This window comes from Myotis nattereri (genome assembly GCF_964212035.1).
Source record: "Myotis nattereri genome assembly, chromosome: 1".
Lineage (NCBI taxonomy): Eukaryota > Metazoa > Chordata > Mammalia > Chiroptera > Vespertilionidae > Myotis > Myotis nattereri.
This window is the reverse complement of record NC_138075.1, coordinates 168,347,736-168,363,912: the sequence shown is the minus strand read 5'-3', so window position 1 is coordinate 168,363,912 and position 16,177 is coordinate 168,347,736. Positions and strand designations below refer to the sequence as shown.

Here is a 16,177-nt window from a genome sequence, read left to right as displayed (position 1 = left end):
AAGATCTAATGTCATCCAGCCTACTTTGGCTTATCTACAAATAAATTTATCAGCCAATCTGGAACAATATTTTGTCATTCAATTGAAATGTCAACACTTCAGAAAGATATATATTAACAATACATGAGTGACAGTACCTATTACTATTTGTTCAATAAATAATGTTATAACATGCATTTGAAAATTCTTAACACTCATATATGACATTAAAAAATCATTTCTTTCACCAAATAACTTTTTCATCTTAGATTGTATCAAAAAAGTTGTTTATAGTAATGTGATATATGGTAACATAAAATCTCTAAATTTTCAAAACTAATAGGATACTTAAGTAAGCTATAGTACATCTGACGGGAAATTATTCAGTCAGTGAAAATGTAATAAATAAGATACAAAATTTGAAGTGTAGCATGACTATTAGTATTAAAAATTACTTAAGGAAAATGTGAAAAAGAACATATCAGAAAATACTACCCTAGCCTTTTCTTCAATGTTGGCTTTCTAGAGCCATATTTCCTACTCAGCAACTGAGGCTAGGATTCTACCCTTAGCTCTAGAATTGCTGTGTTCATAAATATCAAGAAGCTTATTAGGAGGCTGCGTATCCTATCTAATAAAGAGGGAATATGCTAATTGACCCTCACACCATTGCAAAATTGGTGGCACCCATAGCCAATAAGGAGGGGATATGCTAATTGACTCCCCCGCCCTCAAAGATGGTGGCACCCACAGCCACAAGATGGCTGGCAGGGGAGGGCAGTTGTGGGCAATCAGGCCAGCAGGGGAGGGCAGTTGTGGGCAATCAGGCCAGCAGGGAAGGGCAGTTAGGGGGGACCAGGCTGGCAAAGCAGGGCAGTTGGGGGCAACCAGTCTGTCAGGGCAGTTGGGGGTGACTGGGCTGGCAGGTGAGGGCAGTTGGGGGTGATCGGGCTGGCAGGGGAGTGGTTAGAGGGTGATTAGGCTGGCAGGCAGGCGAGTGGTTGGGAGCAGGCAGTCTCGGATTGTGAGAGGGATGTCCCAGATTGGAGAGGGTGAAGGCTGGGCTGAGGGACACCTCCCCCCCTGTGCATGAATTTTGTGCACCAGGCCTCTAGTCTATTTCAAATTTAAGAAACCTGTAATTTCACTTTGTCTATATCAACCTGGGATACCACCTTCATTTTGATATCAAGATATCTAATTATATTGTGGTCTTCCCAATGTCATCTCAGGCCTACCAAGGACAAGCACACAGAACTCTTCAAAGATGCTTGTGCACCACCACCCCCATCATGCATGACTTTATTCTGCATAGAGAGTTTCTTTCTTATGTATAGTCAGGGAGGTAAATAGGTTGTTCAGAACAGATCCTTTCCAATATTCCCATCTCTCCAAATCTTGACAGTATGCCAGAGAAGTTGTGTATAGGCTACCTCCACAATCCATTATTTGTCCATCCTTCAATTAGCCATTCTAACAAATTACTACCATCACCCCCAAGTATCAAGTCAACACATTAAATACCAAATCCCAGATCATATTTGCCCTAATAAATACTTGTATTCTATTTGGTATAAAACTTTATACTTCTCTGACTTAGGTAAAGATCTAACTTGTAACCTAAAGGCAGTGAGGGGTGAGTCTGAGAGAGAACTGTGATTCCCCAGATCCAGTCATTGAGGAGCATTCATGTAGAGGAAGGCTGATTCCCTCAGAAGGGGTGAGAGGCTGCTTTTAATACCAAGGAGGTTCAGAGGCAATTGGAAGCTCAAATTTTTATCAGTGCCATTTCCTTACTGCTAGAGACCTTATATGACAGAGACTTAATTGGTGATTGAATTGTGCTATCTTTACAGTTAGATCTTAATCTCACCCTCAGTCATGTCTGCCTTGAGACTATACAACTTAAGAGACTCCTTCAAAGCTGCCTAAGGCTTTCAAATTTTACTTTATCTCTGGGTATTCAATGCTTTCAATTTCTCCTTTACCTTTTGTATTATTCAGAGGCGTCAGAACAGTTAGTTGAGACCGCAATCCTTGAAGTCACTATTATCTCCACAGCCACTGGTTTCCCACCTGCATTCCACTTGCACTTGGTCTAATGCTAACACTGGTGGTAACTTGAATAATCATAATGTAATCACAGGCTGTGGATTGTCAGTGTTCCATTTCCTACCAATATGCACTACACTGGATATGTGAGAAATTCAGCTCCAGAATGCTATTTTGTGGTTTTGTTTCCTGGGACCAAACATACTACCAGGTAGGAAATGGATGGTGTGATCTGTCTGGGAAAACAAGGAAAATTTACTAAAGGACTCTACATTGATGTAGGTAGAGTTTTGAGAAAGTAACAAATGGTTGATAGAATACCCATTAGTCACAGAGGGAGCTATTATCACTCCGAGGTCAAAAGGGCAAGGGAAGGGAATAGCAACTGGAGCCGGAGAAGAGCACTCCCCAAAGCACTGCGGTCCTCAGTAGGGGAAGCAGGCAGTGTGTATTAAAGCCATTTGATGTAGTTCTTTCTTCTGTATAATTATGTCACTAATTTGATATACCCTCAAGTTTGTTTGTATCCTCTTGCTTTCAATTTGCTCTTTTTAAATTATGTAAAACAGTCACCTATTCTGAATTTAAAACTAAGTATAGTCACAGAAGTCTTAATTTCATCCTTGTCCCTTTTCCTCTGCTCCCCCCTGCCCCCCCCCAAATTCCCTATATGTATTTTTTTTTTGGTTTATTTTCTTACTAGAGGCCCTATGCATGAAATTCGTGCAAGAGTAGGCCTTCCTTCCCCTGGCTGCCAGCACCAGTATCCCTCTGGCACCCAGGACCTGGGTGGCACCCAATGGTCCCAATGGCAGGCACCCGGGACCCAGGCTTCCCACGCAGCCCTGGCTTCGTCCGGAAGGTAGTCCAGAAGGTCGTCTGGAAGGACACACAGTCTAATTAGCATATTATACTTTTATTATTATAGATTGTTTCATTTTGAAAATATAAGCACATTTCCTCCTCCCCTTTTACCCTAAAGTGCACACTGTAAACTTTTGGACCTTGCTTTTCTTTGGAACTTTCTTGAGATTTCTGGAAGAAGACTTGACTTGGAAACACTATACAGAAACAATATACAGATGATATATTATAGAATTATACACCTGAAACCTATATAAATTTATCAACCAATGTCACCTCAATAAATTCAATAAAAAAGAAAGAAATTTATGCAAAAATAAATAAGTAAATAAATAAATAAATAAATAAGTGGGATCGATACCATGATTAACTTCTGAGAGTGAGGATGGGGTGGGGCTGAGTTTGGGTTATTAGAAGAAAGACAAACGCTGAAATAAATGTCTAACACAGTGGGGGAGAGGATTTTTAGGGAGATGTAATGTAACAGCAAGGCTATATAAAGGCTCATTTGAAGTTTGTGACCATGAATTTAAAACTACCTGCACATTTTTATGTTATTCCACAGGTACATTCAGCCATACAGTGTACACACAGAGCAGGGAAAGAGTTGGATTTGACATCATGTGGGGCTCTGCTGAGAGGACTTCAAAGGAGTTCAATATAAATGCAATGAATTGATCTTAACAAGTCACTGAGTTTAAGCTGGGTAAGAGGGAAGTATATCTAAGTGGGTAGAAAGGAATAGTGAAAAGGTGGTAGGGTCAATAGATCTTTGGTGGGACTGCAGATTTGATAGAGGGAGGAAGCCCAAAAGTAGATGATGGCATAGGTGAGTGAAATGTTTGAAACTAAGATTCTTGAGGAGGTAAAAAGTTATTGTCAATAAAGACTGCATTCCTTAAGATAAATATAAAAGCCATGATATTTGCATTAAATAGAAAATAACTATAACATCAGTGTGATATAAATGAAGCAACATTATTAATCCTAATTAGTTTCTGTTGCCTGCCAAAAGGAGTATGAGATTTGCCTTGCCTTTATAAAAATAGATTCATAAACTTAAAGAAATGTATCACAAAACTGAGGCTTTGTTCGTGCTATGATAAATTAATACTAAAAATAATTTTAAATGCAACAACTTCCTCAACATAATACAATATGATTTGATTTCATTTCTCCCTACCACCTAAAGCCCTCTGTTGTACCAATGATAGACATGCCGCATTATAGAAACATGCCCTACCTTTCCAATCTATTCGGATAATGGACCTACTAGCCTGTGGCCAATGGCAAACCATGTTCACATGCCCCTCCTTATACCTCTGCACACTCCACCAAAGGAAAAAAATAGTAAAGCATTTACAAATCTGATTATAGTCATTCTCTCAATTTGACTATTTATGAATGAGCTTCAAAAAATAGATTAGTATGTATATGTGACTAACATACCATAAGCATTTGGGAGACATTTACATTCTCTCCCATCCTTAAATATAGAGCGCTGTCCTGGCAATGACTAATTGAATATCCTTCTGCATCTTTTCTAAATTTTTATTTTGTAAGTGTGGAACATTCTAATATTTATTGACACTCCAAATGACCAGGTTAGTTGAACCTATTTAGTTGTCCCTAATTTTGGAAGTTTTGTACTTGCTATGTGTTTTTAGACATTTTTCTAAATAAGCCAAAAAGGAGCCAACTCTTGAAAAAGGAATGTTTATTAGAAAAAGGTAGTAATTTTTGTTCTTTTTTAAAAAATCATGTTTCATAAAAGAGTTTCACAGTCCCAGATTATATAATAAACACTTTGTGAGTTTGTGAACTTATGAAAAGCTGATTTATCAGTCAAATTGTAAACAATTAATTATTCTTCATATTTTTAGGCTCACACAGAATAAGACTTACAGTGATCAATTGTTGCCTAATTCAGATGAAATTATCAAGCTTCATAATCTTGCCTGAGGGCAAAACATTATTTTATTCCTTTAACAAATTGTATAAGCAAGATAATATATACAGTAGTAAGGTTGACATATTTTTTGATGTGGCAAATGAGTCATATCAAAATGCAAATCTGTGTCAAAAAGATTTTCCTTACGATAGAGGGGTCACTTTGGAAAACAGAAATTTCACACGCTTCTGCAGAGTGATGTAGGGGGGGTGTGGGAATCAAAACACCCAACTCTAGAGTTAGACTTTTGCTCACCCTGATATGTGAGGAACTGCCAGTCTAATTTCTGCCATGCCTTAGCAAAGTGGAGTTGTGTTTTTAATTTTGCAGATAATTTTTTTGTCTTTTACCTGATTGTCTCTTCTAGCATCCTGAACCTATGAAAGTACCCTTTTTTCTTCCAAATGTGTACACAAAGAAAATAAAGAAAGGAAAAGAATGGTCTTTGTTAAACTCATGCTTTTCTCTCCTTTCTAATTTTATTTAGTTTTTTAAATTGAAAAATATTATTTACATACAGAAAAGTGAATAAAACTTAAATGTGCTGTTCAATCAATTATCAACAATAGAACACCTGTGCAATTACTACCCAAGGAAAGGTATAACATTACCAGTGAGATGGCACCCATTGCCCTGTCTCAACCATTATTTTCTAACTCCAAAGGTAACCACTCAAGGGATTATCAGCACTACTATTCAAGTTGCTTGTTTCTATAAAACTATCATACAGTATGCATTCTTTTTTTGTATTGTTTTGGTTTCGTTTGTTAATCCTCACCCAAGGATATTTTCTCCATTGATTTTTAGAGAGTGTAAGGGAGAGGGAGAGAGAAAGGGGGGGGGGGGGAGATGTGAGAGAGAGGCACATTGATTGGTTGCCTCCCACATGCGCCCCAACCAGTGCCAGGGATTGAGCCTACAGCCAGTATATGTGCCTGGACCAGGAATCAAAACTGAGACCCTTCAGCATGCGAACCAACACTCTAACCACTGAGCCAAACTGGCTAGGCCTGGTATGCATTCTCTTACTCAAAATTTAGTTTGTAGACCAGTCGGCATGGCTCATTTCAAAGGAAGTTACAGTTCAATTCCCAGTCAGGGCACATGCCCGGGTTGCAGGCTAGATCCCCAGTGTGGGGCATGCAGGAGGCAGCCAATCAATGATTCTCTCTCATCACTGATGTTTCTATCTCTCTCTTTCTCTCCTTTCCTCTCTGAAATCAATAAAAATATACATTTTCTTTAAAAAATTTAGTCTGTGAAATCCATTTATGGTGTTATATATAAATGAGAGGCCCGGTGCACAAAAATTTGTGCACTCGGGGTGGTCCCTCAGCCCAGCCTATGCCCTCTTGCAGTCTGGGACCCCTCGGAGGATGTCCACATGCTGGCTTAGGCCTGCTCCCTGGGGGATTGGGCCCAAGCTGGCAGTCAGACATCCCTCTGGCAGCCCAGCAGCCCTCGGGGGATGTCCACTTGCCAGCAGGGAGCAAGCCTAAGCTGCAGTCGGACATCCTTAGTGCTGCTGAGGAGGCAGAAGAGGCTCCCGCCACCACCGCTGTGCTGGCAGCCATCAGCCTGGCTTGTGGCTGAGCAGAGCTCCCCCTGTGGGAGCGCACTGACCACCAGGGGGCAGCTCCTGCATTGAGCATCTGCCCCCTGGTGGTCAGTGTGTGTCATCGTGACCAGTCATTCCCAGTTGTTCTGCTGTTAGGATCAATTTGCACATCACCCTTTTATAATATAGAATAAAGGCCTGGTGGATGGGTGGGGGCCGACTGGTTTGCCCTGAAGGGTGTCCCGGATCAGGGTGGGGGTCCCACTGGTGTGCCTGGCCAGCCTGGGTGAGGGGCTGATGGCTGTTTGCAAGCCCCCCAGGGGGGACCCTCACCCCATGGGGGTTTGGCCAGCCTGGGTTCAGGGCTGATGGCTGTTTTCAGGCTGCCCAAACCCCCTTCAGGGTGGGGGTCCCCTCTGGGGTGCCTGGCCAGCCTGGGTGAGGGGCTGACGGCTGTTTTCAGACTGACCAAGCCTCCCGGCGACTGACCAAAGCTCCCAGCCTTTCCTTTTTTTGTTTTGTTTTTTATTCTCTCCAGCTCTGTGGCCATGGCGAGTGGAAGCAGGTATCTGGGGTGTATTTACCTTCTATAATTGAAACTTTGTTGCCTTGAGAGGAGTCAGCAGCCGGATGGGAAGCTTGGCTTCTTCCATCATTGGGGCAACCAAGCCTCCTGCTTGCTCCAGCTCCGTGGCTGCCAGCCACCATCTTGGTTGGGTTAATTTGCATATAGTCCCTCTGATTGGGTGGTGGGTGTGGCTTAAGGAGTAGCAAAGGTATGGTCAATTTGCATGTTTGTCAATTATTAGGTAACATGAAATCTGTTCATTTTCATTGCTATGTAATATTCCAGTATATAAATATACCATATTTTATTTATATATTATACTCTTCAAGGATGTTTAGGCTGTTTCCAGCTTGAGGCCATTGTGAATAACTAGAGGCCTGGTGCATTAAATTCGTGCACAGAGGAGGGGGTTCTCTCAGCCCAGCCTGCACCCACTCCAATTAGGGACCCCTCGGGGGATGTCCACAGGGATCAGGCCTAAACCAGCAGTCAGACATCCCTTTCACAATCTGAGACCGCTGGCTCCTAACCACTCACCTGCCTACCTGCCTGATTGCCCCAAACCCCTCTGCCTGCTTGCCTGATTGCCCTTAATTGCCTCTGCCTGCCTGCCTGATCACCCCTAACTGCTTCTGCCTGCCTGATTGCCCCTAACTGCCTCTGCCTACCTGCCTGATCACCCCTATCTGCCCTCCCTTGCTGGCCTGATCTTGCCCCCAACTGCCCTCCCCTGTTGGCCTGATCTTGCCTCCCACGGCCCTCCCCTGCCGGCCTGATCACCCCTAACTGCCTCTGCCTGCCTGATCACCCCTAACTGCCCTCCCCTGCTGGCCTGATCTCTCCCCCAACTGCCCTCCTCTGCTGGCCAATTTGATTCTGATTGGTCAGTTTCTATGCCAGTCAGCATCAAAAGCTTTGCCTCCTAGGCAGCCATTGGCTCCTTACATTCACCCAGATTTGGTTCTGATTGGTCAGTTTCTATGCCAGTCAGCATCTCTGGGCCTATCAATGGAGCCTGATCAGAAAGGCGGGGCTGATCAGCAGCCCCAGTGGAGGCCTGGAGAGAAATGGAGGTGAGGCTGTTGGCCAGGCCGGGAGAGAAAGAGAGGCAAGTTCTGATCAATGGCTGCCACAGAGGCTATGGATCAGACCCTGCCTCTCTCTCTCTGCAGGCCTCTCTCCAGGCCTGATCTGCAGCCCCCTAGGCAATCAGTGCTGGGTCGGGGCACCTGCAGTGGCCCCAGCCAGTGCTTGGTCAATTCCATGTTTTAAAAGTTTGTTGCTGATATATACATATATGGTTTATTTCTTTAATGCTTTACCAAAGAAACTTAATAACTAGCTTAATTTTAGTAATTTATCCTCTATTCTCTTAGATTTTCTACATATATATAATCATATCATCTCCAATTCATAACTTTTATTCATTCCTTCCAATCCTTAGTATTTTTAGTTATTTTTGTCTTGTTGCACCATATTGTTTAGTACTTTCAATTGAATAGAAGTGATAACAGCTTGTAGCCTTTAGATAGTCTTTTAAAATACTTATTTATAAATAATGATGTTTGCTATAGAGATTCTGAAAATACTTTGTGAGACTAAGAATAGTTCTTTTATTCCTACTTTGCTGAATAATTTTAGGTTTCTTTTTTTATGACTGGATATTGACTTTTATCTGCGACATTTCTGCATCTACCAAGATGATTATAGGATTTTATTCCTTTGTATTGTTAATGAAGTAAATTCTAATGTTGAATTTTGAGTGCCAAACCAACACTTGCTTTTAGATAATTAACCCAATATGCTGTTTATTTATTGCAGTTTTCACTTTGCTAATTTATTTTAAGTCTTTTGTATCTATAGTCATAAAATATTGGCCTGTAATTTTTCTTTCTTGGAATGATCATGTCCAATTTTGTTACCTAAGTTGTGCCTTTTCTATAAAATATATGGAAACTTGTCTTGCTTTCTTTCTAATATCAAGAAAACTCGGGTAAAATTAGTTAATTTTACCAGAGCATGTTATATTTTTCCATGTAAGGCTACTGACCTTGAGTTTTTTGGTGAGTAAGTTTTAATTATGAATTCAAAATCTTTAAGAGTTATAAAATCATTCAAATTTTCTATTTCTGTTTGTGGCAATTTTTCTAGGAATTTGGTCATATCATCTCAATTTTCAAATTAATTAGCATAAAATTTTACTAAGAGCTTCCTCTTTTTATCCTTCCAGTGTCTATAACACCTGCAATAAAGTACCCTTTTTCCTCCTATTATTTATTTTTTTGTGCCTTTACCTACTTTTGTGATCAATATTAATAGTTTTTAAAGGTCTTTTCAAGTGACCAAACTACTGTTAGATCAACCTTCTCTATTGTATTTTTTTGTCTATTTTATTGATATTTGCTCTTATATTTATTCTTTTCTTATTTACTCTTTTCTTGCTTCTATGTTCTTTAGGTTGACCTTGATTTTTTTAAACTTAAAATTGATGAGCTCATGATTTTTAACCTTCTTTTCTTACACATTATAGGCAAGGAATTTTCTTCTAAACACAAAGTTAGTGGCATCCCATCAGCTATTTAAACACAGAGTTTTGGTTTGGAGTATTTTTATTATTATCATATTCAAAATATTTTATTTCTCTTGTGATTTTCTTTGATCCGTGCCTTAATATACTTGCAATTATTGATTTCTAAGCACATGAAGATTATCTAGTTTTCTTAGTCCTATCCTCATTTGGCAAGCTCTGGGCCTTAATTTTTATAGCCACTTAACCTTTGAAGACTTTCAAAAGCATTACTCAGTTTCTCAGTCTCTTGGCTTCCTTATGATAAATTGGCATTTATCCCTCTGGGAAAAGTAGTTCTAAATATAAGGTCACATTTATGAGGGTTTTTTGTGTTTTGTTTTTTTTCCTTTGAGATCTTGGTCTTCTAATTTTTACTGCCTCTTCAGCTCTTAAAAGCATTATATGTTCAATTTTTCTAGTTGCTCTCAGGAGGATTATTCAGAATTACCAAAATTGGAAGTCAAGACACCCATTACTTTTAGCATTTAATTTGTAAGTGCAGATATCAAATAAAATATTTTATTTAGATTCTCCAAAAATATTTGAATTACCCAAAGTGCAGATTATATGCCATGGATGAAGAAATCTCAACAAATATTCTTTCATATAAGTGATATCAACTCTATTAAAGATTTAACTTTATGAAACTAACCTTCAATAGCCTTTTCAGTAAATTTTTTGTTCCATTTTTTTGTATGCACATCTTTCCGTCTTTAGCTATCATTTTGTTCATCTTTTATTATTTTTTCAATTAGTCATTTTGTCCAGGATGTTGCCATGTAGATTTAAAAATATTTTCTTATGCTTTATCTCTTAAAAGTCAGGTGAATGTTTTTCTTGAAGCAGTAAATATCTGAAATACATTATAATTGCTTTTGAAAAATGTATATTAGATATCAGAGGTTAGCCTGTTCTGAGTATATTACATCAGGAAAATAGCTCAGGACATAGCCAAAGGGTATATTTGAACTACACTGAAAATTTAGATATTACACTGTGAAAAATAATGATTGGCATAAAAATCTGCCTGATAGTATAATTAATTGAATCTTGTTAAGTCATTCACATATTGATGGATCTACACAAATCCAGTATTATATCTCCTTGATTTATTTTTAATATTAGCATAAGCCTAGTTTCTTTTTTTAATAAATCTTTATTGTTCAGATTCTTACAGTTGTTCCTCCCCCCCCCATAGCTCCCCTCTACCCAGTTCCCACCCCACCCTCTGCCCTTACCCCACCTACTGTCCTCATCCATAGGTGTACGATTTTTGTCCAGTCTCTTCCCACACCCCCCACACCCCTTTTCCCCCTGAGAATTATCAGTCCACTCCCTTTCTATGCCCTGATTCTATTATATTCACTAGTTTACTCTGTTCATCAGATTTTTTATTCACTTGATTTTTAGATTCACTTGTTGATAGATATGTATTTGTTGTTCATAATTTTTATCTTTACCTTTTCCTTCTTCCTCTTCTTAAAGAATAGCCTAATTTCTTTTTAAAATACTATTAATTTTATATAAAACATATATTAATTCAATAAATATTTACCTACCTGATAAGGGACAGAAACTGTTCCTATATCAGAAACTATATAATAAAGGGGAAAAATAAACAAAAAGATATAATATATGGAAAGATATGATTTTTAAAAGATAAGGATATTGCCAAGAAACCAGAAATAACAATCAGAAAGGATATATGCACCCCTATGTTCATAGCAGCACAATTTACAATAGCTAAGATTTGGAAATAGCCTAAGTGCCCATCAGCAGATGAGTGGATTAAAAAACTGGTGGTACATCTACACAATGGAATACTACGCTGTGGTAAAAAAGAAGGAATTCTTACCATTTGCAACAGCATGGATGGAACTGGAGAGCATTATGCTAAGCGAAATAAGCCAGTTGGAGAAAGATAAATATCACATGATCTCACTCATATGTGGGATATAATGATCAACATAAACTAATGAACAAAAATAGATCCAGAAACAAATGGCAGGGGAGTTGGGAGGGTTGGATTAGAAAGCAACCAAAGAACTTGTATGCATGAATATTAGCATAACCAATTGACACAGACACTGGGGCAGTGGGGGCTTGCCTGGGGTGGGAAAAGGAGACATATATAAAACTTTATACAATAATAAAAAAATAAAAATAAATAAATGATAAGGAGATTGCAAGTATGGGGCTGTGGGGAGTTATTTTCAATATATTGGTAATAAAGTGTTTGTGAGGAAGTATTATTTGAGCAGAAACTTCAATAAATTGAATGGAAAAGTCATTTTAAAATTAAAAAGATAATTCCTTGCATAAAACATTGCAAGTGCAAGGGTCCTATGACAGAATTCAACATAGAAGAATTGCAAGAAGGTTATCAAGATAGTGGAATAAGATATAAGGTCAGGAAATTGACCTTAATAGTATATTAGGTCATGTAGGCACTGGTATGCTTTGATAGAGATTTTGGATTTTTTTTTTCTTTTCAAGAGTGATGGCAATCCACTGGGGAATTGATCAGGGGAATACTATGATCACATTCTCATTTTTAAAGTATATGGAAAGAGACTTGACTTGGGGGAGTCAGCATACAATACCATGTACAGATGATGTGTTATATAATTGTGCACCTGAAACCTGTATAATTTTGTTAACCAGTGTCACCCCAATAAGTTCAATTAAATATATATGTATATTTTTAAATGTGCACCATGGTGATAGAATTGGGAGTGGTAGTTCCCAGGATGTAAATGGTGAATCATTTAAATGGTTTAGCAGTACAGTCAAAGAAAATGTGATAGAACTGGAATTGATGAGATGAGGTAGGATTTGGTATGTAATTTGAAGGTAAAGGTGACTGGACTTGCTACTGGATGGGATGTTGGAAAATTCCTAAGTATTTGGTCTAAGCAAGAGAGTGAAGGATGGTGCTATTCCTTGAGACAGTATGGACTGGAGTGTGATTTTAGGAGTGAAAATAAAATGTTTTGTTTTAAATGTAATGTCTAAAATATCCATTAGATTCCAAGTGAAAATCATGTAAACATTTGTCTATAGCTTTCTAGAGCAGGGTTCTCAACCTGTGGGTCGCAACCCCTTTGGGGGTCGAACGACCCTTTCAAAGGGGTCGCCTAAGACCATCGGAAAACACATATATAATTACATATTGTTTTTGTGATTAATCGCTATGCTTTATTATGTTCAATTTGTAACAATGAAAATACATCCTGCATATCAGATATTTACATTATGATTCATAACAGTAGCAAAATTACAGTTATGAAATAGCAATGAAAATAATTTTATGGTTGGGGGGTCACCACAACATGAGGAACTGTATTAAAGGGTTGTGGCATTAGAAAGGTTGAGAACCACCGTTCTAGAGAGAGTGGAGCTTGAGTGTTATCAAAGTATACTGTGATGATATTCAAAGTCAAGGGACTTGAAATTAGTTGAAGTGGAAATGTGGACAGAGAACAGATGAAATCTAGAGACAAAGCCCAAAGGTACTCCAATGTTTAGAAGATAGGAAGATTCTACAAGATCATAAAGAGTAACTAGTCAAGTAGGAGAACAAACCATACGCAATGCTGCTGAAGCCAATACTAATATATGTGATCCCAAGATCATTGGTAACCTATGATCCTAGGGAACTTAACAATAAAAAAGATTTGATATTACTTATTGAACTAGAAGTCTAAAAAAGTTGTATTAAACAGAAGCATAATAGTATTTATATCACCTAACTAGTGAATAATTAAGTGTATATCTGGTTATAATAAGAGGATAATTAATTCTAGGGTTGAACAAAAAGATGGAAGGAATATCATTTAAACATATTATATTAAATGTTTATCATGCTTCTTTTTGACTGGGTCACACATAGTCTCATAAAAGAGAATTAAATATGAAGTAATGAACATAAGCAAAATACTGAGATCTTTGCTGATGTTATGTGCAAAGATTTCTCACTACTTAAGAATTAACTTGATATTGAATGTGTATGACCTCAGATTTCTCAATAAATACTTGCTGATGTTCTCTTATTCTCTTTGCTTCTTTCCACAGGTGGGGAGGTTCCATACACAACTCTGGCTACCCGAATGATGATGGGGGCTTGGTGGCTATTTGCTCTGATTGTCATCTCATCTTACACAGCAAACCTTGCTGCTTTCCTCACTATCACCCGCATTGAAAGCTCCATCCAGTAAGTAGACAAAGATTCCAGCAGCCATAAAGCATGATAAATGACAGGAGTGCCAAAGCATTTAATACATACATGGCTTCTGATAATGAATTTATGACTTCTTTTTGAGTAAAGGATTAATTTTGTGATATATAGATATCAGAGGATAGTCCTACTCCCAAAAATATAGAATTAGTAGAGGTTTTTTTACAAAATAAAATTACAGGAATAATTTGAACATTGCCACCCACATTTTCCTGAAAGGATAACAGATATTCAGAATTTTAAACTCCAAAATATATGACTATATCTGAGCAACACTGTAAAAATGAAGGAACAAGGAGTAATACTAATATATATATACTTGATATATATATATCAAGTTTAACACTATAAATCTTTGCCTTGAGTCTGTCTCATTATTCACAGTCTGAATAAATAGACAAACATTAGATGACTAATTGATAGATTGATGATAAGTAGAGAGAGAGATGGAGTAAGGGGGAGGAGGGAGGAAGAGAGAGAAACTATCCAGATATAAAACAACTTTCTATTTATTTCTTCATTGCATTATACCTAACTGAAGGCCTGGTGCACAAAATTCATGCACTCAGAGGGGGTCCCTCAGCCCGGCCTGTGCCCTTTCGCAGTCCTGAAGCCCTCGGGGATGTCTGACTGATAGCTTAGGCCTGCTCCCTGTGGGCCAGCTTAAGCCATCAGTCAGACATCCTTAGCACTGCTGTGGAGGCGGGAGAGGCTCCTGCCACTGCACTGCACTCTCCAGCGGTGAGCCTGGCTTCTGGCGGAGTGGTGCTGCCCCTGTGGGAGTACACTGACTACCAGGGGGCAGCTCCTATATTGAGCGTCTGCCCCCTGAGGGTCAGTGCACATCATAGCAACCGGTTGTTCTGCTATTAGGTCGATTTGCATATTAACCTTTTATTATATAGGATATGGCCATTAAAACTGCTCTTTTCCAAGCTATAATTGTGGTAAATTGTCATTAACTATGATGCACTCACTTAAATCCTAAAAGTTACCTAAGTCAATGTTCTATATATTATTTTAACAAAATTTTCCTGAAAATGTTTTATTCATTCAAAGACAAGGTAGTTTAACTTTTCCTAAGTTGAAGAGCATTCATTTCTCAACAAAACCAACAATTCAAAATTAGAATAATCAGATTGATCAAGGAATTCATGGGGATTTAAGTTATTTTTAAAATAAAACATATGAGTTCTTATCTTAAAAATATGTAAATGAAGTCTATTAGTCACAAACTATTATGTAATATAGACAATAATAAAAATAAAGTAGAGAATTATTGATCTCTAAAGAACTAAGAAAGGTATTTTAATTGCTTGTGGTATATAAAATTAAATCCCAAAGTCAACTAATAATGACAATAGACAGTAAATTTTTTCATACATTTACAAAAATGGTATTTCCAACTTCTCTCATAAATTCATGCTCCTCAAGTTGTTTTCACATTATATCTTTGATGCAAAATCTCATACTCTAAATGTATTATCCTTATGGCCAGCTCTATAGGTGACATCTATGTACACAAAAGCCTCAATGACCATTAACGGGGAGTAACTGGAAAGATTGTCACTGTGATGCACACTGAGCAGGCGGGCGAGCGGTGAGGGGCAGGCAGGCGGGCAGGCGAGCGGTGAGGGGCGAGCAGGCAGGCAGGGGAGCAGTGAGGGGCGAACAGGCGGGCAGGCGAGCAGTTAGGGGTGAGCAGGCAGGCAGGCGAGCAGTTAGGGGTGAGCAGGCGGGCAGGCGAGCAGTGAGGGGTGAACAGGCGGGCAGGCGAGCAGTTAGGGGTGAGCAGGCAGGCAGGCGAGCAGTTCGGGGTGAGCAGGCAGGCAGGCAAGCAGTTAGGGGTGAGCAGGCAGGCAGGCAAGTGAGCAGCTAGGGGCAAGTGGTCCCAGATTGCGAGAGGGATGTCCGACTGCCAGAGGTCCGACTGCAGGGACCGGGCCTAAACTGGCAGTCAGACATCCCCCGAGGAGTCCTGGATTGTGAGAGGGTGCAGGCCAGGCTGAGGGACACCCCCACCCCATGCACGAATTTCATGCACCAAGCCTCTAGTAAGTTAGAGAACTGATGATCCCATCAAAATCATATTTTTTAAATATGTGTGTGTGTATGTGTGTGTATGTATACACAAACTGGTGATCCCATCAGAATCATATTTTTTAAATATATATATTTTAGAAGCCCATTGCACAAAGATTTGCGCAATAGGACTTCCTTCCCCTGGCTGCCAGAAGCGGTTTTCCTCTGGCACCCGGGACCCAGGCCTTTGGTCCTGCCGCAACGGAGAAGCCAAGCCTCTTCAGTCTTCAGTCTTCAGTCTTCAGTCTTCAGTCTTCACTCGGGCCGGAGCCTTCAGTCTTTGCTCCAAGCCTGTGTATGCAAATTAACCACCATCT

The 16,177-nt window shown here is 39.2% G+C and overlaps 1 protein-coding gene across 1 annotated transcript in view; it reads left to right on the top strand.

Annotated features, from left to right (window-relative positions):
* The window catches only part of GRID2 (glutamate ionotropic receptor delta type subunit 2), a 1,380,265-nt gene that overhangs the window by 1,090,597 nt on the left and 273,491 nt on the right, over positions 1 to 16,177 (top strand). Inside the window, exon 12 of the mRNA XM_081109363.1 lies at positions 13,616 to 13,754. Within this exon, the coding sequence (XP_080965489.1) occupies positions 13,616 to 13,754 (139 nt within the window). The remainder of the gene's footprint in view (positions 1 to 13,615; positions 13,755 to 16,177) is intronic.